Source organism: Crotalus tigris, unplaced genomic scaffold (assembly GCF_016545835.1).
Source record: "Crotalus tigris isolate CLP2741 ecotype Arizona unplaced genomic scaffold, ASM1654583v1 scf7180000017726.370058, whole genome shotgun sequence".
Classification (NCBI taxonomy): domain Eukaryota; kingdom Metazoa; phylum Chordata; class Lepidosauria; order Squamata; family Viperidae; genus Crotalus; species Crotalus tigris.
The window spans coordinates 31,569-56,680 of NW_024096594.1; the positions used below are offsets into that span (position 1 = coordinate 31,569).

General features: G+C 42.2%; 1 protein-coding gene across 1 annotated transcript in view; it reads left to right on the top strand.

Moving 5' to 3' along the window:
* Positions 1 to 436: 436 nt before the first annotated feature.
* The window catches only part of KCNH3 (potassium voltage-gated channel subfamily H member 3), a 72,677-nt gene continuing 48,001 nt past the window's right edge, over positions 437 to 25,112 (top strand). The window contains exon 1 of the mRNA XM_039339010.1: positions 437 to 1,427. Within this exon, the coding sequence (XP_039194944.1) occupies positions 1,352 to 1,427 (76 nt within the window). The 5' untranslated portion in view covers positions 437 to 1,351. The remainder of the gene's footprint in view (positions 1,428 to 25,112) is intronic.

Here is a 25,112-nt window from a genome sequence, read left to right on the forward strand (position 1 = left end):
CAATTGCAATTCTTTTAGTCTCTTGATGGCATTGTATTACTTTCGTTTGTTCTCTAATGATCCATGTGCAGGTCTTTCTGTCTTGCCTTGTGATGCCGAGCATGTATCTTTCCATGACTCTTTGCCCTACTCTTAGCTTTTGTATCGATCGTGAGGTTAAGTGTCCCCTTTTTCACTGGCATATGCTACAGCAGGTAGCACGCACTGACGTAAAATCTCCCTTTCATCCCAAAGATTGGCATTCAGTGACTTCATCGTCTTCCTAAAATTACCTTGAAATGGGAGAACCATCCCGTTTTGTACCTGTCGTTCTGGGATGGATCTAGGAAACTTTTGCCCCGCCCAGGAGGCCCCGCCACTCAAACCACACCCAGCCTGCCATCCCCTACGGGCGATAGGCGGCTTGTTTCTTTAAGGAAGAGCCGCCGGGTGTGTCTTCAGTAGCTATGGTAACTTTCAAGTTAAGGATGCTGGATGCTGCTGCTGCTCGGGGCGGCTGAAAGTGTGGACGGCTGCTCCGAAGGCGAGCGCGGTGGCTGCCGTACGACAGGCGGGCAAAAGAGTAGCTCGCCGCCAAGTCCAGCAACTTTGAGCTCGGCGGCGCTTCCAAGAGCCAGGGAAGGAGCGGGCGGCGGCGGCGGCGGCGCTGCACTGCCAAAGGCTGCGCCTGGCATGCCGCCGCGGGCGATCGAGGCCGGCTAGCGACGCCCGGCTGTTGGGGGACTCGCCGTCGGACATGCGAAGGCAGCCAGAGCAGAGCGAGGCATCGACCGGCGCTGCTGCGGGGACTTCGGGTTTCCGGCCGGGGCTCCGCCAGAAAGAAGCGGCTCTGCCCCTGGACCGCCAGGGGAATGGGGACCCTGCCTGAGCGGGAGGCGGCGGCGGCGGCGGCGGGGAGCTCGCGGTTAGGATCCAGAGGCAGCAGCCGCCCGGGCGTCCTCCTCTCGGCTTTCGGCCGGCCGCTTGCAGGGCTGAGCGAGTCACGTCGGACTTGGGGCCAGCCTGCGCCAGGACTTTTCCGGCCGCCGCGCACCGGGGAAGGGGGGGCCGCTCGCCTTCGCTGCAGCCGGCGCTCTTGGGGGGCGCCCCTCGCCTCTTTCTGACCTCGCTGTCTCTGCCGTCGCGGCTGCGGTCGCCTCCCGTCTGGGCGCCAGCGAGATTGGAGGCTGCGGCGACCCCTGGAGCCTCGGCGCAAATCCGTCCGGCAGCAGCGGGCGGAGAGAGCCCCGTTGCCCTGCCCTAACTCCGGGAGAGGAAGCCGAGGGGCCCGTCTCGGCTCCCTTCTCCGATACCTCTGGTTTTTTTCCCCCCCACAACTGGACGATGGCGGTGTCCTTGAGCAAGTCTTAAAATGCCGGTGATCAGGGGCCTCCTGGCTCCCCAAAACACCTTCCTGGATACCATAGCAACCCGCTTTGATGGCACGCGTGAGTTGGCTTCCCACTCTTTTTTTTTACTCTCCTCCTCCTCCCCCTCCTCCCCCCCCCATTGTCTGGGCTTCCATAAGGAAACTCGAGGGCTCACACTTCCAGGTGTTTCTCCTTGTCTTTCTTCCTATCAAAGATCTCTTCTTCCCTTTCTTTCTCTCAGCCCCATCCTCCTTCACCTTTGTTACCACAATCCTGAACCTGGTCCGATGAAGTTGTACTTCTCAAGAAAGAACAGAATAGAATAGAGCTGGAAGGGACCTTGGGGGTCTTCTAGTCCAGCCCCCTGCTCAAGCAGGAGAACCTGTACCATCTTAGACAAGCGACTGTCTAGTCTCCTCTTAAAAACCTCCAGTAATGGAGCGCCTACGATTTCTGAAGGCAAGCTGTTTCACTGGTTAATTGTCCTCACTGTTAGGAAGTTTCTTCTTAATTCCAGGTTGCTTCTCTCAACCATTGTTTCAACCTTAGTGTGGCATCTGTTTGTTGACCTACTGCCCAGGGCATGTGTGTGCATGCAATGGAGGCATGCTGGGGAGCTGTGAGAGGTGATGGCTCCTCAGCACAGGATGTACATGCAACTCACATATAGATCTCACACGGTTCTCTGATGATCTGGTGAATTTTTTCGAATGAGCTCCTAAAATGCGAAGGGTTCTTGAAGCCTTCGGAATATGACGTGAACTTTTGATCTTTGCCATTAAGGTTGCCGGGAATAACTGCATCCATGGGGAATTTTGTCAGGTGGATCTTGTCAGGTTAGTGAAACTCTTTGACACTTGACATGTTAAGGACTATAGCAGACCTCAGCCTTTGCATCTGGCCATCCAAAGATTGCCATATCAAACAGATCCACCCCCAGTCATTAATACAGGAAGTATCTTTGAACCTGTATTGGACATCCTTGAAGGTGAAAATTGACCCAATGCATCATTTTTAAGCCCAAGTAAGCAAAATAAGTTCTTTCCAAATACAAATATCTTGCAGTCGTTCCCTCAAGATCTGAAGCTTCAAGTTGGCTTCCTATTAGAGAACAAAATGCGTGGGTAGTGGAATATATAGTATGGGCCTCTGATATCACGCATCAACAATATACATACATACATACATATATATACTGTATATATATATATATATATATATATATATATATATATGTATATGTGTGTGTGTATATATATATATATATATATATATATATATATATATATATATATATAAACTGAGCGCCAGCAAATACAGGTACCAAAAGACTAGATATTATATGTAGAATGTGTGAAATGGGAACTTGGGTAAAAGGGCACTCTGTGAAACTGGGTGTGGAAGGACAATACCTTCAACCATGTTCCTGCCACATAATTTGCTTTATGAAGAATGATTTTGTTGCCCTTGTAAAAATTATCATAATTTTAGCTCAAGTTACTTAGAATGGTAGCTAGATACCATTCTTTCTTTCTTCAAAGTCACCCAGCCAGTTTTCATGCCTAAGGCAGAACTAGAATTCGGAGCCTCCTGGTTTCTGATTACTTTCAATAATAATAGAAAGGTGATTAAATCCTAACTCACAAGTTGGTCTTGAACCTAGTTTTCTCCAATCAAACTTTACCCACTAAGCCTTCACCTTGATTCTCCAAATAATCTGCACAAATTTATTTGATTTTTATCATGCCTTCATAAGTAACTCAAGGCGCCAACAGATCGAATACTTCTTCTCTCTCCTGTTTTCCCCACCACAACAACCCTGTGAAGTAGATTGAGCTGAGAGAGAGTGACTGGCCCAAAGCCACCCAGCCAGTTTTCATGCCTAAGGCAGAACTAGAATTCGGAGCCTCCTGTGCTGAAAATAAAAGAATCAACTGTGGTCCGAAGAATGGAGGCACTTTCTGAAAGGCAGAGGTGCTATGTATATATGGGAAACAAGGGTTATAATGCTCCTTACTTTTTAATTGCTAATTTTGGGAGTAATTGGGAAAGAGGGGAGATGGATCTCATCGTGGTCTTTCCCTCCTGCTCTACATGCCAAGATGAGTCATCCTGTCATGAGGAAATAGAACTAAAGATACTTTAGTCGCACAACCTTTAAAGGAAACTTTTTAAAAATCAAAACAGAGCTTCATTGGCTTCAAAAAGAGAAGGAAACAAAATTTCAACTTCAAATTAGTATCCAGTGACAAGTCTATGGTTTATGTCAGAGGTCCCCAACCTTTTGGGCACCAGGGACCAGTTACGTGGAGAGAGGTTTTTTCGTGGACTGGAGAGGGCATGGTTTTGTGTGCTGTCTGCATCCCGCGGATGGGGCTTTGCTTCTTTGTGCGGATTGGTTGCTGGCATGCTACTTCCTGGTACCGGTCCATGACCAGGGGTCGGGGACCCCTGGTTTATGCCCACCATTGGAGACTGAAGCACTGAACACATTTAACATTGAAACTTATTGCAAAATTACGGCACAGTCTTCATCTGTTGTATCTAAGAAATCCCAGGCCACTTACTATATGTGGAACTGGGTCTTCAGTAATTCACGCTGCAACTTGTACCTCCCCATCAGGTCCTAAGGCCATTTAGTTAAGAAAAATCTGGCTGATTCTCACACATCTCCCTCTTCATCTAGACTGCATGGTATTTTCCATACAAAAATACATTCTGAGCAGGAATTGCATAACGTGTAAGGTGCTGCTATAGATAGTCCAATCAGCAAACATGTTTCTTGTTGGGTCATACGTTTGGATTTCATCTCTCTTTTTATCTCCCGCAGCTGCTCGTCATGCTTCTACCTCTATCTAAGCTGGTAGAAGGAAGGGGGCAGTCAAAATTGAGGAAAATTTCCTGATCACATCAAAGCTGTATGCCAGCCCCCCCCATGCCCCCCATGCCCAGATGTTGTCTCTGCCTAGCTTTTCTACAGAAGTTACAGAGGTTTTTTTTTTCCCCTGTGCCATCCAAATGAGAGAAAATTAAAAAAAAAAAAAAAGACAGCAAGTTGCAATGCCTTTGGAATCTCTTGTTTTTGGTGTGTTTTTGTTTGATCTGATTTCTCTTCAGAGCTCAAGTGTTCAAAAGGGCTCCGCTCTGAAAGCCAGACAATAACCTCTTTCGTAAAGACAGGGGTTTTACAAATCTAAGAACAGGGGCTGTTCTGATTAGGAGGGGAAACAATGGATCAGGGGTAGGCAACCTTGGCTCTTTGATGACTCGTGGACTTCAACTCCCAGAATTCCTGAGCCAGCATGGCTCAGCATGGAAACTTCTCCCTTTCCCCTCAGCATGGCTGGCTCAGGAATTCTGGGAGTTGAAGTCCACGAGTCATAAAAGACCCAAGGTTGCCTACCGCTGTGCTAGACTCTTAAAGAAGAAAAGAGGGGATTTCCTTCTCCCTCCCAGTCTTCTTGCCTCATTTTATGCAGAAGTTTGTGTTAGGTTGAGGCTTTTTGCTTTAAGGCAGTGGGTGGTAGTAGGCAGTCTGTTGAGTGTAGAGTCGCCTTAGAGGTGGACAGCATATAAATTTAATAAATAAATACTTTAGAAATCAAATGACCCAAGGTTTCTCCCTTTCAGAATTTAGAGCCTCTGGGTTCACTGTGTCTTGTGATCAAGCACCTTTGTTTATTTAATTGATGGAATTGCAATCTGAGTTCAGTTGTCATCCAGGCAAGGAGACCCTCCGAAAGAGTTAGTGCATTAGCTTGCTTGTTGGTTGAATCCTTCTTGCATAATCCAGAGGAGGTAGGTTTAGGTAACTAGGGATTTCTAATAATCAGGTTTGCTTGATACAGATGGGACAGTTGATCTGGCAGAATCAGCTGAACTTTACTGGGGGGTGGGGGTGGGGGTTTGTAAATTTTTGAGTGACAAACATCCAGGCTAGTGAATCTGGAAAAAAGTGGACCTGGAATCATCAGGAGGGGAAGAAATGATGGTTCTTGCTAGATTTTCTTCATTAGAAAAAGCACTTCTAACATAGGTCTGTTTGGATAAATATTGTTCATTCCCATAAAATGTATGCAGTGGAGCTTCCTATAGCCATGTTAGCTGGAAGGTTGGAATTCTGGGAACAAAAAAATCCAATACAGATGGAAAGTGCCAGAATGGTGACAGCTATCCTAGTAGATTGTGGCCAATAGATTAGTGACATTTATATCTGTTATTTATGGATGCTTATAAAAATAAATGTATGTTTATTATATTTCTGGGTAGTTTCTAGAAATGTTTGGGTCAGACTATAATATCCATTGTTATCAAGCCAGCCTGGTATGCTCTTTGGGACTGCTAGGTATAGTACGTATTTACATATACTCTGCTGTGATATGGGGACAGAAATGTTTAAAATAAATTACGTGTTCCAGAGATTGAAATCTACATGATAGTTAGCCAGGTTCATTAGTTAGCCAGGTCATGTCCTTTTTTTTTAATGACTATCATTTGTTGAGACATTTTCAAAATATGACACCCAAATGCCTAGCAAGCTTATCCAAACTTTTCTTGTTAGTGACACTCTCGGTTTCCTGGTTTTTAGCCACGTATCTTAATCACTGCATCAAACTACTGTAGAGATCCTTTATAAAAGAATAATATTTATCAATGCTTACCTTCCAAGAAGATTGTATACCTGGAAAAGAGGACTTCCTGACAGTTAGAACAATTAACCAGTGGAACAACCTGCCTCCAGAAGTGGTAAATGCTCCAACGCTGGAAGTTTTTAAGAAGAGATTGGACAGACATTTGTCTGAAATGGTATAGGGGGATTATTTAGATTCCTTTATCCTCTGTGGCTCTTTATTAGGAGTTTTTAAACTCCCTAAATTTCTGACAGATAAAAAAAATAGTTTAGGTTAGAAGGGTATACCATGGGGTTTTTGTCTTCCAGCACTAGCTGCCTTGGACCTGTCTACATGGCTCTGCTACTTCACAGGGCTTATTGATGTGAAGGGAAACAAACAGATGCAATCAATGACTAATGTAAAATACTGTATACAAGTATAGATTGTTGGAGGGGAAGCAAGTTTCTCTCTGAAGTGAATGCCACCTTAAGAAGGCTCTCCTCCTTGCCAAAGAAAGAAAACTCTTCATCAAAAATCTTCATCAGGCTGGGAATAAACAAAGCTGGGAATAAACAAAATGGAGATTGCTTTAGAAAGAAGGTTTTAGTTTACTGAAGGATAGAGCCAGACAGAAGCGTGGCTCTGGAAAAGCTGACCACGTGTAGTAGGGAGTGATGGATTTTTATACCTTGAGCTTTTGTTTGTAGTTGTTCCTGTGGCATGAACTTTGACCTGAGTCTGAGTGTGCCTTTCTGGTGTTCTGATGGTGGTGGATTAATCCTATTATGTCCCAAAGATCATATCCTGCTTCCCTGCGGGGTGTGGCTGATGACTATGTCCTGTACTGGGTTTTTTTGGTGTGAGGGATTGTTGATTCTAGGGATCTTTGTCTTTCCAATCCAAGCTTCCTGGCTCCAATCTTTCTGACAAGATTATCACATCTGCATTTCTGCAGACCTGGTTTCTGTTTGGGGCAGAGAGACTTGGGGGAGGGGCTCTGCCTTTAAGATCCTTTGGGGAAATATAATATTCTACCTTTTAAATATTCCCAAAATATTTCTTTTTCTGGGGTGTGTGTGTGCTGTCCTCACACAAAGTTTAATCTTTCAGTTCTGAAGAAACTCTCATGTCTTATTCCCTTAGAGAAACTGTGCCACCAGAGAGTAGTGACTCTCTTTTCCACAGAGGACTGTTGGGGCTCTGTCCCTTTTTCCCCAGAGGACCCATTCTTTACTACTTCATAAATCCAGTTTTCTTATGTATAATGCACGGTAGACAGGTCATACTAAGTAAGGTTTGTTCCACTGCACACTTTTTACTGAATACACCCAGTGGCTCTGGTTATTTAATAATCCAACCCAACCACGTGGCAAGTGAGCAGAAGGTCTGAGGTCAGGCTCTGAAATGCTTTCTGTCCGTCCCTCCATTCCAACTTCCCTCTGTCCACCGTAGAAGCAAAGAAGGATACTGGAAATGAAGACTATAACAATGGTTGGTTAGAGAAACCATTTTGCATACCCCATGCATTCTCAGTCAGGCTTTCCCAGACTGAGACCTCTAGAATTGTTGAGTCATAAAGCATCCTAGCTATTAAGGCTGGGAGATGTCGACCCAGTGTTTCCTAAACATACGTTCAGAAAGGCTGATCTAAGCTCATTTGATGAAAATCTCCATATAAATGTCTTTTGCCCAGGGCAAGATTTTCCTAGAAACACATCAGATGTAATAATGACAATCAATTGAGAGGAATTAACCAAAGAAGAAAGATCTAACCATTATTGTCAGTGTAACACAGATCTGGAAGAAATATTCCTAAATATCTCTGTTTATGAAGCAAATGGTGTAGTTTCTAGTTAGGCCCTGGCAACATAATGGCTATGGAAAATTAGCTTAAGTAGGCTGGCTGAAAAAAATGAATGCCTGCAAAGGTGGTCAACACTGATATATTATTTTCTGCAACCAGCTATCTATGGGAGGAAAGGAAACTGAGGACGGAGCCTCAGTTTTTGAAAAACATTTGCTCAAATAGTCATAGGATCTCCTTTTTCCATCCTTTCTTAGTTTCTTTCTCTTTCCCGCAGGATATATCTGGTCCTTTGAGAAGAACAGACTTTCTGGATAAATAAAATTTATTTGCTTTACACAGGTAGTCCTTGACTTACGACCACAACTGAGTTCAAAATTTATGTTGCTAAGTGAGAAATTTGTTAACTGGGTTTTGGCCCCATTTTACGACTTTTCTTGCCCTGTTTGTTAAGTGAGTCACTGCAGTTGTCAACTTAGTAACACGGTTGCTAAATGAATCTGGCTTCCTCTTTGACTTGGCTTGTCAGAAAGTTGCAAAGAGGGATCACATGACCCCAGGACACTGCAACTGTCATAAATATGAACCAGTTGTCAAGCATCTGAATGTAAATACAAATGATGCTGCAGCGGTCAAAAGTGTGAAAAATGGTCATAAATCACTTTTTTCAGTGTCGTTGTAACTTTGAATGGTCAGTAAATGAACTGTTGTAAGTTGAGGACTACCTGTATTCCAGGGGTCCTCAACTTTGGCAACTTTAAGACTTGTGGACTTCAAATTTGCTGGCTGAGGAATTTTGGGAGTTGAAGTCCACAAGTCTTAAAGTTGCCAAGGTTGAGGACACCTGTTGTATTCCAATTTCTCTGCATTTAATAGTGTTGGTCACTAAATGACCTGGGTTTTGAATCTCTTAAAATATTAAATATAAAAGAGAGAGCATAAGCAGGGACTACTGTGTATATATTTTCCATAGCCATCATGTTGCAAGGAGCTTACCAGAAGCTACACCATTGGCTTTATAAACAGACATATTTGGAAGTATTTTCTTCTGACATTGTATGTCTGTGTTTATGTGAGACATCCTTTGCATGCAGGCAATTCCTGGTTCAACCTATATTTCAGCAGCGCTAAAAAGGGTGGTGGGGGATTTAATCCCAAAAAGACAGCATTTAGAAGGGGAAACTGTGGAACATTTATGCTCAAAAGGAAATCAGTTCAAATAAAAACACACCAGAGACGAGAGAGATCAAGCTACCTTGGGTATTAACAGGGCCTCCACCAGGATCTTGTCCTTCATCCCAGTAAACTGGGAATACAAATGACTTTGACTTATGACAATTGAGCCCAACATTTCTATTGCCAAATGAGTTGTTAAATGAGTTTTGATCTCTTTTACGACCTTTCTTGCCACAGTTGTTCAGTAAATCACTGCAGTTCTTAAGTTAGTAGCATGGCTGTTAAGTGAATCTAGCTTCCCTATTGATGTTTGTCAAAATGTCACAAAAGGGGATCACGTGACCCCAGGACACTGCAACCGTCACAAATATGAGTTGCTAAGCAGTTGAATTTTGATCACATGACCGTGGGGATGCTACAACAGTTGTTAAGTGTGAAAAATGGGCATCAGTCACTTTTCTCAGTGCCTTTGTGACTTTGAATGGTCACTAAGCGAACCGTTGCAAGTTGAGAATTACCTGCATTGAAATTAATAAGCTTTAAAGATAACCTTAAAGCTCAGATTCAAATAGATTTACTTATTTATTTCTTTATTGATTCAATTTCTATAACTGCTCATCTCAGTCAATGACTCTGGGTGGCTTACAATTAAAAAAATATATTACAATCAGAATGCTGGAAACATTTTAAAACAAAAAAACAACAAGAAGAAATAGTTGAAGGCAGTCTTGTAGTAACTGGATCCAAACTATTTTTTTTTCTTTTTTTGCAAAGCGGAGAATCCATATTTTTCAGTCCTTGGATACATAGGGAATCTTGGGGTTTTTATGCAATGCGTATCCAGTCATAAAACAGTCATCACCAAGTGGGATAGACTTTCAAAGAAGACCCTGGGCTACAGTCTGCTTTCCCTTTTGTTGTCTTAAAATGTCTTTGACACATACACATGCCACCCCAAACAGGATTCATAACAGAAGCCTAGTCAGTTTGCAGCTAGAGAAAATGCAGCGGAAGCCAAATCTGCTTTTCTAAGTAAAATTGCAAATGAGAAATTTTTAAAAAAATGGCACAAGATTATTTAGTTATTGCCACAAGTTCAGTGGTGGGATTCAGCTGGTTTGCACCACTTCGGCAGAACCGGTAGTTAATTTTTTGTTGCCCAGGCCCAGAATGGACTTCCGGAAGTGGCATCCACACAGAGAACTGGTTGTCCTTCCCAGTGGCCATTTTGGCAGGAGGCCTTTGAGGCTTGTGGCAGAGCAATACCTGGAAAGCCACGGGTGCTCCACTTGTGGGGGATAACCTGCAAATAGGGACCACCAGAGATAGGCCTTCTTTCTTTGAGCAGGGAATCCTGTAACAAGTACTGGTAAGTCCTCGACTTACGACCACAATTGAACCCCAAACTTATGTTAAGTGAGAAATTTGTTAAGTGAGTTTGCCCCGTTTTATGACTTTTCTTGCCGCCTTGGTTAAGTGAATTGTTAAATTAGTAACCTGGTGGTTAAGTGGATCTGGCTTCCCCATTGACTTTGCTCGTCAGAAGGTTGCAAAAGGGGATCATGTGACCCTGGGACGCTGCAGCTGTCATAAACGTGAGTCAATTGCCAAGCATCCAAATGTAAATCACGTGACCATGGAGATGTTGCAACAGTTATAAGCAGGGGTCTTCAAACTTGGCCCTTTTATGACTTGTGGACTTCAACTCCCAGAATTCCTCAGCCAGCGTGCCTGGCTAAGGAATTCTGGGAGTTGAAGTCCACAAGTCATAAAAGGGCCAAGTTTGAAGACCCCTGGTCATTAAGTGTGAAAAATTGTCATTTTTTTCCAGAGCTGTTGTAATTTTGAATGGTCACTAAGTGAACTGTTGTAAGTCGAGGACTACCTGTAATGTTGAGCAAATTAAATCTCTGTTTTGGTTGACTTTGATTTTAGGGGTGCCATTTCTGTGGCAGTGGGTGTAGCAGGCTATATACCAGTAGTATTTCAGCAATGCATGCTTCAGCTAAAGATGTAATTTCTTTTAAGAAACAACCTGGCAAAGCTTTCTGCAGTTGGCTGTAGTTTGAATATGCTGCCATCCAAAATAGCACACTTAGACTTATTAATGTCAGAGTTCCTAAAATAATAATCCTCTGAATCTGTTGTATCTAAATTATCAGGTCGTGCCTTTGTAGCATGTTTAATCTTTAAATCAGTCTGGGCATTTGAAGAGAGGACTTGGAGGGGAATACATTTGCAAATTTCTCCAGACATGGAAGGTGGTGAAGGGAGAACATCTGCATCAGTCTATAAATAAATTACCCTCCCATATAGTCCTTAGAAATATTGTTGCAGTTGGCCTGCTGTGTAATTTGAACATTAACTGAAGCAATCTGTTTCCCTCTCTGTCCTGCACCGCTTCCTGAATTGGGGGGGGGGGGAGGAGAAAACAGCATAGTGAGATACAGTCTTCCATTGCACCCTGGCAGTCTCTCAATGTTTAGAATATGGGCTTTATAACAAATGAGGGTTCTGTTTTTCCCCAAATTCTAGAATTGAGTGAGAAAAACTTTACCCTGGTGAACTATTTTTAATTCTCCAGGAATATCAGAGGTAGAAAATAAAGAATATTTTGATTATTTGGGATTTATATATGTTATTTTATTTATTACGCTTTACCCTGCCTTTATTAAGTAACTTGAGGCAGTGAACACACATAATATTCCTTCCTCCTCCTATTTCTCCCACACAACCTTGTGAGTAAGTTGGACTGAGAGAGAGTGACTGGCCCAAGCTCACCCAGCTGACATCATCCCTAAGGCAGGACTAGAACTCACCATCTCCTGGTTTCTAGCTTGATTCCTTAACCACTACACCAAACTGGCTCTCTTGTATATCTTCTTTCATTATTGCAGAGGTTGAATTCCTAGCAAGATCCAGGCTGACTCTTCATTAGTTTACACTTGAAATCCTACAGGTTTTCAGTGAGCTGATATTATCTCTTTCTTCTTTCATAATCACTAGATAAATTAGCCCAATCTTGGAATGGGTTAGTAGTTAAAAAGTTATCATGTCTCCCTTAATGAGATAAATAGAGGCTGTGCCTCATTACCTACCATGTGAAATACTGTAGGTATAATAGTGCAAGTTTGTGCAAGTTTTCACTGCAAACGTGGTGCACTGTGTTTAATGGGGCTTGGTTCCAGGTAAGAATGCATAAGATTAAGAGCAAATCAGAACCAACTACTGAGAAATGCTTCTTCTCTCCTCTCTTATTGCCAATAATAAACTACCAGATATAAAATAAGAGTTTATTGTGTGATTTCCAGGCTCAGTATGGAATATTTTTGTCCATATGTCTTAATTTTATAAGCGTACACATCTCTCAACAATTGGCAGAGTAGTGATGACCCTGCTTGTAGGTTTGTCTAGTAACCTCAGAGCTACAGAGTTTGTATAATTCCAACTTCCATTTAATATACTATAAAGACTCAGCAGTTAAAAAATGAAAACCTCCTTAGGTATCCTTAGAAAAGGGACTTCTTCTAAGTCTCAGCCTCTACAATGGTGAGGAAATTATAATGCTGAGTTTAGAGCTGTATTTTTTAATAATCTACCTATAGAGGCATTATTTATTGTGATGTTTATAGAGATAGGAGAAGACAGTCTTGGCAAGCCATCTATTGTGGGGACGAATGTTGCACAAAAGCAGTGTATTCACAGGTCAGATGGCCTAAACACACATCTCATCTTTTATAGCATTTCTGTCTGAAGTCACATGTTTATGTTGTGTTTTAGACACTGCTCTGCTCTGCAGGAAAGGGAGACAGGCCTACTTTCCCATTCTCTGATTTCTCTGCTGGCCTTCTGGCACAAATGTGGAGAGGTTTTGCCCTGGCTGATGACAGCAGAAGGATAAAGTGATATGTCACTGACTGTAATTGTACTTAAACTGTAATTTGGGAGGGGAGAGCAGAAATCTTTAACCGATAGAAGAGCATATTTGTAGCTCAGACTTGAAATGAGGCACCTTGGATGCTCTCTGAGCTTGGTTGTTTCCTTGCAGACATTTCCTTACCCAAACTAGGTAACATCATCAGTGCTAGCCTGAAATCTTTAAATGTGTGTTTAATTCAATAATCTGATGGATTTACTATTTTGATTACCGTAGCTTCATTTCTTAGTCACCTTCTACATTTGTTTGGGGGGGAAGAAGCGTTAAGTTGGTAGAGGAAAGAATGTGGCATGAAGAGCATGAGCTTAAATTCACATTTAATTACATGAATGTATGACATCATAATAGAGTAATACAACATAAATGTCTCTTGCTTCCAAAGAATTACATGCAGTCCTCAAGATATGACCATAATGGAGCCTGCCCATTACTGTCACATGTCATGACAGTCATTAGGGAAAACATCTCATCTAATGATTCCCCCCCCCCAATCCCTGGTCTCCCCAGTGATTCATTAAAGGAATGGGCAGGTTGTTAAATGGACTTATAGGGTGCCTCAGGAGTGGGGGAAGCCTTAAGACATTGTGGTTGCCCTCAGGAGGCTGGGTGGGTGTGGCCAGGATGGATGTGGCCTACTGGGTGGGCGTGGATGTAGTGGGTGTGGTGTACTGGGTGGGTGTGTCCAGCTCTACATCGTTCACGTCAAAGGTGCCTGCGGGGGCCTGGGGAGGAGTGGGATAGATCTGAGGGTCTCTGGCAGAAGGGGATGGGATCAGGGCAAGTGCCAAGGCATGGTCCACTGGAGGAGCCTTACTGTTCCTCTCAGGCCATGCGGGGTGGGGGTGGGAGCTTATGGAGCTAAGACTGAATGCGGTTCAGCATAGATGGCCACCACAAAATTGTACATTGGCTCCCGGCTCGCCTGGGCCAGGGCCAAGGCAGTGGGGGACGTTCCCTCACTGTTTCCAGGATGGCTTCATGGGCCACATGAAACCACTTTGTGGGCCGCATCCAGCCCCCGGGCCTTGTTTTTGACATGTCTGCCTTTAGAGTCCCAGCACAGAACTAGGTGCCACCTGCCCTGGCCCTCCTTACGCCCTCTTCCACTCCCCAAGGCACCCCATACTCCACTTCCCGCCCCTTTGATCCCCCCAGGCCTTAGGCCAGTTTCCCATCCCAGCAGGCCAAACACTCTCCTCCTCTCTTACTTTCTGAAGAGCTCCAAGGCCTTCCAAGTGCTAGAATGGATTGCTTTTTTGCGTGACCGCATGGTACAATTCTGGAAGTGGCCATCATTTTGTGCTGCTCACAAAATGGCAGCTGTATTTGGGTCACCACTACATTATACTGCCTGGGGATGAACTGCTTTGTTTTGCTGTGTTAACAAGGTCTGCGCAGATCTGCAGAAGCTTTCTGCAATGTTCAGAAGCTTCTGTAGTGCTGTGCAGACCTCATTAAGGCAGCAAAACAAAGACGTTTGTCTGAAGGCCACCATTTGCTCCCCACCCACAAGCAGGTGGGACAAAATGGTGGCTTTGTCACCGCCACTCAGCCCAGGGACACATGGCCTACTCTCCTTTCCCATTATGAAATTAGGAGTGCTTCAAAAGGTAAGGGTGATGGGTGTGTGGAGAGGAGACCCAAAGCACTGCAGTGGCCTGGCCATGTGGAATTGGTGAGAGAGAGATAGGGAGACACTGTAGCATTCCTGTGATCATAAGGGCAAATGTTTGCAGGGCAACCGCAGCCATCATAAATTTAAAACATAGTTATATGTGGTTTTGGGGAAGGCTGTTGTAACTTTGATCACTCATTAAATCACTTGTATCTTGAAGAAACCTGTACATCTTGCATCTGCTAGGGAAGGTGCCAGAGTGGCAAGTTTCAGAAATAGCCCCCCCCCTTTTTTTTGTTCTGCTTAAACATTCAAGAAGAAGCACCTATTGCCCCTGAAGCAGAAAATCACAACCCACTAGTCAATTCCTGTATTCACTTTACTAAAATAAAGTCCTGGATTGGACTGGATGGGACCGACTTTGAAAAAGATGTGTATAGTATTGTATTGTTAGCATTACTTGATGTAGCTAGCTACACATAGTTCAGTGATGTCCAAAAAAGCTTTGCAGGTGGTGTTCAGCAAATCTGATTTTTTAAAAAGTGTTACGTTTGCTTCCAGAATGGGACACTTCTGCTGGATAGGGATGAATGCTCATGACCCCCTTAATGGGAAATGTCCAGTAATTATTTGGTGTGAAATGACCAGAGCTTGGAATATTATAAACAAGATCCAATCTGGGTTGGTCACCGGGACCAAAGGTTTAGTCTTCTGAGCTTTCAGACTCGTGCTGAAGGGAATTTCCTGTGGGAAATTCTCTCTACAGAGTGTAGAATGTAGAACTTCTTTCTAACACCTTCTGCTAGATCCGGGGTCTTCAAACTTGGCCCTTTTATGACTTGTGGACTTCAACTCCCAGAATTCCTCAGCTAGGCATGCTGGCTGAGGAATTCTGGGAGTTGAAGTCCACAAGTCATAAAAGGGCCAAGTTTGAAGACCCCTGTGCTAGACATTCCTTGAGGATGGGCTCCAGCATAAGTCCAAAAGCTCAGAAGACTCAACGTCTGGTCCCAGTGACTGACCTAGATTGGATCCTGCAACATTATCCTGGGACATGTATATTTGCCTTCATTAGTAATATTATATGCCTCTACCTTGGCCATTTGGAGTCAACTTTTATTTCTTATCCACAGCCCTGATTGTTCTCCCAGTGGAAAATGTATTTTACCAGCGAAGGCTAGGGTTTCACATGGATTTCTGGAGCTGAGAACATAGGGAATGAGGCAAAGACATAAAGAGAGCATTGCTGAAGTGCACCTGTGGAGGGCTGGGGTTTTCCTTTTGTTGCGTTTCTTCTTCTTCTTTATATATGTGAGAGATTTTCTGGCAGCATGATCGGAATAATGTAGGCATGGGAAATTATTAAAATGCTTTGGAAGCTGCAGATTTCTTACGCCTGCCTGCATTGTGTGCTGCTTATAAATAGAGGAAAATGTGATAAATCAGTTGGTCAAGAGCATTTTCTTTGAGAAGACGAGGGCCTTGCAGTCTGAGCTATTTTAGGCTGCATGTGGGAAGCTTACACAGCTCCATCATTTCCCATAAACAAATATTTTTTTAAAGTTCTTGCAAGTAGGAAACTGTTAGATCGGAGACAAGGCTAATGTAAAACATGAGTTTTCTACATCCAGGTGTTACACTATTTATTTATTTATTTAACATAGAAAAGTAGTAAACTGCTGTGAATCTCCATCCACTATCTGACATGGTTTGCCACCTGATCTTCTATTAAGGTAAGGCTGAGAGTTATGCTGTTTGTTCCCATCCTTTCCCATGCTCTGGTCATTCTAATATTTGGTTCCAAGATAGCCTTTTCCTTTTGTTGGGTGAGCTAATGCCACAGACAGTAACCTGTTTTGCCTGCACTCCTGATATGGTCCACACGTCTTCCAATTAAGCTGATTTATTACTACGCATGTCTGTGCACAGGAATATCCTCAACTAGCGGTTAGCATCTACATGGAGTTAGAAAAGGGTCAACAGAATTCAAGGGGGTTGGATTTAGTCCACTTGTGGCTCTGTATGGATTCTAGACTTTTACCTCCAGCCCCAGGTTCTGCCACTTCTTCTCCTATATCATATATCAATTCAAAGCCTATCCTTAGATCCTTTCTCCTGATTCTTAGCAGCATTTTCACACTGCTCCACAATTATCCTCCTTTCCTCTCTATCAGTCAATGAGCACGCACTTTATAACTGCCATGGGAAGGAGCACCAGGAACAGCTAACTCATGCCCTGCCACCTTCTTGCCATTATTTTTATGATGAAATAAAATAAGAAATCCAACCCACCACTGCGCAAATGAATCAGCAAAGCCTCCTCTTGGTATAGCTGAAGAGAATGAGGAGATGGAGGCTCAGGGTGGAAATCCAAGAAGCTGTGAGTATAGAGTCCTGAAAGCCATTCCATAGGATGTCCTATAAAATGTGTGCTAGCTTTCTTCTGAACCTACTCAATTTCCCAAGCTCACAGAAACCTCAACGTTTCATGGGGACCCTGAAAGATGGCATATCTGAAATTAGAGCTTGTTGTTGTTGTTAGTTGCGAAGTTGTGTCTGACCCATCGTGACCCCATGGACAATGTTCCTCCAGGCCTTCCTGTCCTCTACCATCTTCTGGAATCCATTTAAGCTCACGCCTACTGCTTCAGTGACTCCATCCAGCCACCTCATTCTTTGTTGTCCCCTTCTTCTTTTGCCCTCAATATTTCCCAGCATTAGGTTCTTCTCCGGTGAGTCCTTCCTTCTCATTAGATGGCCAAAGTATTTGAGAAACTAGAGCTACTTCTCCATAATAAGCAGCAATAATGGAAGAAATCACAGTGGAGTGATTTCAGAGTCAATACATGTAAAAAACGTAATCTCCTTCAACTCCTCAAGTCAGTTGTTGGTAACTTCATGCATATGTCCTTCTTGGCAATAACATGGCAAGGCTATAATTGTACTACTGTGAAAGAGTCTGTTTCAGTGAAGTCGCCACTGTTTCAAAAAGTTCTTCCTAGGGAAATTTATGTGGCTATCTTGTTTGACACCATGCCAAGCTGTTAAAAAGAAAACATTCTAGACTTTCTTCCTCACTCCAGGTTTATTTAATTTTGATTTCAGTATCTGTTGATTTTCTTAGCATTCTGCATTTTAATTTGTTGTGCTATGCAGTCTTGCTTAATGGGATTTTACTATGCTTTCTCAATGTTTAATGATCCTTTAAATTGTATTGGATTATTGTTAGGTTTTTCACTTGTGTATGGTATTGTGGGACCTTAGCATTCTCGTTCTAGGTTCTGTTCAAGTCTTACATTACAGCTGTAGAATGAGAATGCTAAGGTCCTAGAACACCATGCACAAGTGAAAACTGGGTCAAACTGTGACAGGAACTTTGGTCTAATGCAGGGGTAGGCAACCTTGGCTCTTTTATGACTCGTGGACTTCAACTGACTCAGGAATTCTGGGAGTTGAAGTCCACGAGTCATAAAAGAGCCAAGGTTGCCTACCCCTGGCTCTAGTGGTTAAGATATCAGGCTAGAAACCAGGAGACTGTGAGTTCTAGTTCCACCTTAGGCATTAAGACTGGTTGAGTGACTTTCAGCCAATCATTCTCTCTCAACCCAACTCATCTTACAGGGTTGTTATAAGGAAAATAGGAGGAGGAAGATTAGGCGTGTTCAATGTCTTGAGTTATCTATAAAATAATAATGGTGTGATTAAAAAAACAAAAGCAGTAATCTGATACAATTAAAAGAAATTGCCAAAATCTGGGGATATATTAAAAAATACAATTTAATTCCAAAATTATAAACTTGGGAACCAACTAATTCCCAACTTGAAGAAAAATATGAATTTATTCATTTATTCCCCACCTTCATTATATAATATCACAGTTTTGAACATATAGGATGAAAGCTTAGCTCAGCTTTCTTCAATCTGAGCATGCTGTTTGAAAATTGTTGGGGCTGCAGTCCAACATTACTGGTGGAAAAAAATTGGGGAAACTGTCTTTAAGCATTAAGCCATAGGCAAAACAAAGCTTTCCCATCATATCTTTCCTCCTCAGTCTGTCAACCATCAAAATCACCACTGAAGGCTGAATGTAACTTTAGAGTAGTTGGACATGATTTCTACTACAGAAAATGGGAGGTATTGAAAAATGGGGACATTTTAGCAAATAAGTTGGCCTTTGAATCCCATGCTTGCTGTGGTATATGGTGTGTTCATGTTCAATAGCTTTATATCACTATAAGTTTATGTGAATATGTACACATGCTTCCTCATGACAGATTAAGACAAGGACTAAAACAAACCCTGCCAATGTTGATGGCTACTAGTTCAGTTTTAACAATAATTCATCAACCATTATTCCAAATCCCCAAAGGTATCAATTCTGTGCAAGCTTTTCTATTCTTCAAAAATTCTTCATTTGACAAGAAGGAAAACAAAGGGGAAAGGGAGAAGAAAAGTGGCTGATATTCAAGAGACGAGTTCTTCATTTAGTTACCGTCAGAAGATGGAATGTGGGTGTAGGTTGCAGATGTTTAAATTAGACTTTCTTGGGTTGCTGAAATGATGTCAGGTTGCTTGCTGATTGGCTCTCTAAACACTCATGCTCATTGGCTACAATCAGATAAAGGAAAGTTACCTGATATCAACCTAAACAAGTGTGCTTCCTTTTTCTGGTTATTTGGCTGTAACTTTTCATAGAATACAGTACAGATAATTGAACAAACTTTGTTGTATTCCTTTCTTGATTAAATTATCTTTCCATTGATATATAATTTTATGGTGCTACTCCCAAAAAAAAAGGTGTTATTAGCCATCAAATTATATATATATAATTTCTTTTTAAAATGGAATATCTATAAAATGTGGGCTGCTTCACAGAATAAAACCAGAAGTTTTGGGGGAAAAAAGACATTTTCTTCCAGAATTAAATTTAGGGAACAGTATCTTAGCTTACTAAAATAGTGCATTCAGGACCCAGGACAGCTCCACGCAGATATTAGAACTTGCATTCAAATGACTACAGTACTGTACTTATTTTAACTACTAGCAAGCCTTTAGCATTTATGAAAGAAAGAAAAAAACCTATTTTCACCACTCTATATTTTCCAAGTACAATTCGCAATATGGCATTAGGATCTTAAGATTTATAAAGAAATGATTATTAAGGTTAAACTAGTTAAGACAGCACAATAATCAAACAAAACAAAAGCTGGCTAAATTGGTAGAAGCCAATTTTAGTTGTGAAAGAAAATTTTAACTACTGGAGCTGACATTTAAGGCCATGCTGGTTTATTTTTAAAATTATTTTAGGAACATAGTCTTTGCTACAATGTGGAGTGGAAAAGAAAGATGTTAAAGATAGTCTTTTAACAAAAATAGTGAGCCTTTGTGTGTTAACTGCAGATATTCTTGCCTCTTTACTATGTGAAAAAAGACAGTGGCGTTGACTTTGCCAAGAAAATAGTACAAAAGTTGTATAAAATAGTATAATACATTCAATTAAATTCATTAAAAGATAGGTGACATAATATAATATTTAAATATAATCAATTAAATAGCAGATCAAGTTTATTCTGAAGACTCTTACCCTGGGAGTTAAGGACACTGATTCAGCATTCTCGTTTTCCTCATGAATGAAACAAAGATACCTATCAGATTTGACATTGCTCATGATGGGCTGGGTGTACCCAGAAAAAATGTATCTACTTTTCTTGGCAATGTTTTCTACCCTTTTATTGATAAATATATTGCACCAGTACTGTGAGAAGCAATTCTTTGAAAAAGTCTTCAATGAAGATTTTTGTTCTTATGCATCTTCACAGAAACTGAGTCTTCTCATTTTATTGGTGTGTGCTTACTCCCTGATTTATTTTTTTTGGGGGGAGGACTCCAAAGGAATGCTTTTCCTTTCCCTTCCAAGTTGCTTAGCCCTGCCTTATCCATTATGCTAAGTCTATGTGGGATCCTGCCTAAAGTACAACACTTAAAGTGCACTCATATGAGATGGACTCTGCTTTCTAGACTCTGGAGCATTTGGCAAAAAGTACTATGTCTGAAAAAAACAGTGTGAGAAAACACTAACTGCCAGTTCAGCAGCAAATTTTGTAGCTGCACATGCCAGCAACACAAACACAGTTAGTTACTCTTCTTTTTAAAGCCTAGTGCTTCAGTGGACTACAATTAAAGCCTACTGGACTTAAATGGGTTTATCCTGCCCATTATTACACCCTTTGAAATGTTCTTGTAACAGCAAATATGGTGGCTTCTTCCTTCTTCATCAGGCTACATTAAAAAAAATTAAGATGGGAAAGGATGTCCTGAATGGAAATTGACCGATAAAATGTTGGCAATTGACCACCCTCACACTCTCACCATATTTTAAAGAAATTCCAGGTAGCACATAATGATAGTGTAAATTGACAGATACATAGCATTAGACTTTCTTACACAGGCATTACTTTTTAAAATGTCTTTGTTAAATTTGCCTCCCACCTTTCTCCAGAAACATACATGAGTGTACTTAATTTTTTCCGACTAAATAAGAACACTGTGATGTCCAAAGTGAACTTTGATTTATTGGGAGCTTGAGCTTGGCTGTCCTTGGCTTTTGTCCAATACCTGAACCCTTATTCCAGTGTTTCCCAATCTTAACAACTTTAAGACATGGGGACTATAACTCCCAGAATTCCCCAGCCAGCCAAAGTTAAAAAACGCTGCCCTACATGAAACTGGCTCTCTAAAACCATTTCCCTGTGATAGCTTACATTCTTTGGGTTTTGCCCTGTACTCCCTCTTTGGTAAATCTGTGCAGTATAATTGATTGTATTTTAAACTTTTTTAAAGCTGTGTGTGCCATGGCTGCTCTAAAAGTATCTCTTATACAACATGTTTCTTTCCTGCAGTCATAACAATTAGAAGCTTCTCTTCAAAACGAGTAGTTTCCATCCTTCTGTTTCTGCAATAGATGTGTAATGTATGACTGTTGGGGGCTAATAGATTTTATATTCCAGTTGAATAGCTGTGAATGCAGAATCAAAATCTCCAGCTGATGTTTTAACAATCCTCTGCACCAGTTTTATACTACAAGATGCAAATAATGTTGATGTATTCATCTGTGCAGGTGCGATTATAAAATAGCATGGAGCGTAGAGTAGTGACAGGGTGGAGAAAATATCAAAGCTTATTCTGAAGCATGGTAAATGAGGCAGTCTACTAATAGTTTAGTTTGTCAACTGATTAGGCTTACAACCATATCAAAAATACAAAACTAAAAAAAAATACAGGTCCTAATTCATGAGCAAAATAGATAAAAGATAATACAGTAATAAAATACATATGTGGTGAATACAAAGAATCAACATTCAGGTAAATACATCATCTTTACAGGATACCCTGATCTGTTGATATAACAGGTTCTTAGCTCAACTGCCTTAACTATAAGCTTAGCAGTTCTGCTCACAATGCATAATTAGTTCCTAGGAGGAAATAGGACAATTTGCAATTCAAGTCCCAATGGGCAGTTCTTTCAAATAAGGATGTTAAGTATCTAAGCCCAAGAGGGGCATATGATTGACAGTCAAACAAAACATGAGCAATGTGTTGTATACATGTCTTCTCATGACATGACAAGTGATGGAAGCACCAATATTTGGCCATGGAATTCAGCAACTCAAATCTGGCTGTAGAATAATCCCTTCTTGAGAATTGGATCAACCTAATTGACAGCTATTTTTCAAACTGAAGAATAGTTTTGCTCTTAGCTGTGCCAACTTAAAGATCTATTTTTTGCCAATAACTCCATTTCAGTTTGAGGACGGATATCTAGGACTCTATAAAAAATTCCCTTGCCTGGGTGGCAGTGGAGAGTCAGTGTTGGCTGGAAAACCCATGCTGTGAAATAGCAGGGAACTAGACGAGAACCAGCTAACAAAGGTCAGCTGTTGTGGAGACGGAAAGCCAAAGAAGAGCAGCAGAGAAAGGCCTTCTCTGTTATAATAAGGGTTAAGACAGCGGTTCTCAACCTGTGGGTCGCGACCCCATTTGGGGTCGAACGACCATTCTACGGGGGTCGCCAAATAATGCGATCCGCCATTTTTTTCCCTCAGGGGGCGGCGCCGCGCATGGGGGCGCGCCGCGCATGGGGGCCCCCGCATGCGTGGCATGCATGGGGGCCGCCCCCGCATGCGCGGCGCATCCTTATGACCGGGGTCGCCATATAAAAAGGTTGAGAACCACTGGGTTAGGAGGGCAGTAGCATAACAGAATCTAGATAGGACTCTCAGCTCTGCATGCAGCCATGTCTTTGAGTCCCCAAGGCTACAAGGTCACTCATTTCCTCATGCCATTTTTAGAATAGAATAGAATAGAATAGAATAGAATAGAATAGAATAGAATAGAATAGAATAGAATAGAATAGAATAGAAGTGACCTTGGAGATCTTCTAGTCCAGCCCCCTGATCAAGCAGGAGATCGTATACCATCTCAGACAGGTGAATATCTAGTCTCTTCTTTAAAACCTCCAATGATGGAGTGCCCACAATTTCTGGAGGCAAGCTGTTCCACTGGTTGATTGTCCTCACTGTCAGGAAGTTTCTCCTTAATTCCAGGTTGCTTCTCTCTTTGATCAGTTTCCAACCATTGTTTCTTGTCCTTCCCTCTGGTGCTTTGGTGAACAATCTGCCCCCCTCTGCCTTGTGGCAGCCCCTCAGATACTGGAACACTGCTATCATGTCTCCCCTATTTCTTCTTTTCTTTAGATTAGCTAGCCAAACCCTTGCCTACTGTGCCTGGGTTTGTAAAAATGACATTTGTCAAGCTCATGGCAAACAACCTCCCATACCTGGCTGGCTAATTGGCTCGGGGAACTGCCCAGGAAGGTGCAGGCCTACGTGACCACCTTTGCCCCTTTACCTCTTTCCCCCCTGTATTTCATCAAATGACTTCACAAGGATCCCACCAGCAATCGGCTGCTCTATAAATACCCACCCCACCCCACATTGCTAATAGTGAGTAACAGCAGCAGGCAAATTACAGAGCAGGTCTCAGAGCTCTCGTAGGCACCAAGTCAAGCAGATCTAACGGATGCACGCAGAGCCTGAAAGCTGCTGTCACCCTGGGTATAATTAGAGGGTAGTGAGGAGCTGTGTGGTGCAGTTTAAACAGGCAGCAGAAAGCGGGGGCTTCTGCCTACCCCCCCCCCATATCTTAATTGCCTTTTAATTTCAACTAGCTGCATCATGGCTCAAAATGGTGTATAACAAAGCAATGGGGAGCAGGGGCTTCAAGACAGTTTGGCTCAAAGTAGACTTGTTTTTTTGTAGGGTCAGTTGTGCAATTAAGAAGCTTGCTCAGAGGTGGAGGGAAGGAAAAGAGAATTTGAAAACAGCAGCTGCAGGACTTGTGCTACCATAGTGAGCTAACTTGGTTTGGGGAGATGATCCTTTCTCCTGAATGAAAGACTATTTCCTGGCTTAGAGTGTTGCCCTTTCATTTTAAAGGCTATTTGCAAGCACAGGACAAGGCATTCAGTGATATTAGGGCATAGACCTTCCTCCTTTCCACTTAGTTTGAAAAGTGCAACACCTGCCAAACTGTCTAGAAGGTGGAATGATTTTTTTTTAAAAAAAAAACATTTTTAATAGTTATAGCAATAGCACGTAGACTTACTGTATGAACTGCTTCATAGTGGTTTACAGCTCTCTCTGAGCTGTAAATAGTCAGCCTGTTGCCCCCAACAATGTGGATCCTCGTTTTACTAACCTCGGAAAGATGGAAGGCTGAGTCAACTGTGAGCCGGTCAAGATCGAACTGTTGGCAGTCGGCAGAATTAGCCTGCAATACTGCATTCTAACTACAGGGCCACCAACTTTTATTCTTTTTATAAATAACTCAAGGCAGCAAACCTATCCAACATTCCTTCCTCCTCCCATTTTCCCCATAACAACAACCCTATGAGATGAGTTGAAGATGATTGGCCCAGGTCACCCACCCAATCACGATTCCATGGTTTCTAGCCCGGTGCCCTAACCATTAGACCAAACTGGCTCTAGTCAGGAGGTAGAACTTCCATCCTCCTTGTCCCCTTCCTTTAATAGGTAGAAGAGGCACACAATATCGGAAGCAAGCATCTTGTTGTGGCTGTTCTTTCACTTAATCAGTGTAGGTTGCAAACTGCAGGTTTTTCTTGGCACAGTTTCAGGTTTGGGAGGACATTAGAAACCAGCAGCAACCTTGTCGGTGAACTGAAGCAACCTGTGAGTGTAGTGCAAGATCTTTGGGTACATGATATGGCCTAGGAACAGCTATTTATAGACTATTTCCTCATCTGATGCGCTGATTACCATTTCAGCCTTAAGCATGTAGGTAATTATAGGTAGTTGCCTGCAGCAATCTTTTGTAATGTTAGAACTTCTGTTGCAAAGCAGATGGAATGGTTTTTCTCTACCCAGTGCCACTTTGATGGGGGAAAAAAAAAACCTCCAAAAAAGGAGGAAAAGATTTCTACCACGCAGAACAGGTCCCAGCAGAACCATATAAATGAATCGGCAAGAAAAATAAAGGCAACTGAGGATCAGAAAAATTAATTGCTATTGACACCTCAATCAGCCCCTCAATGTATACA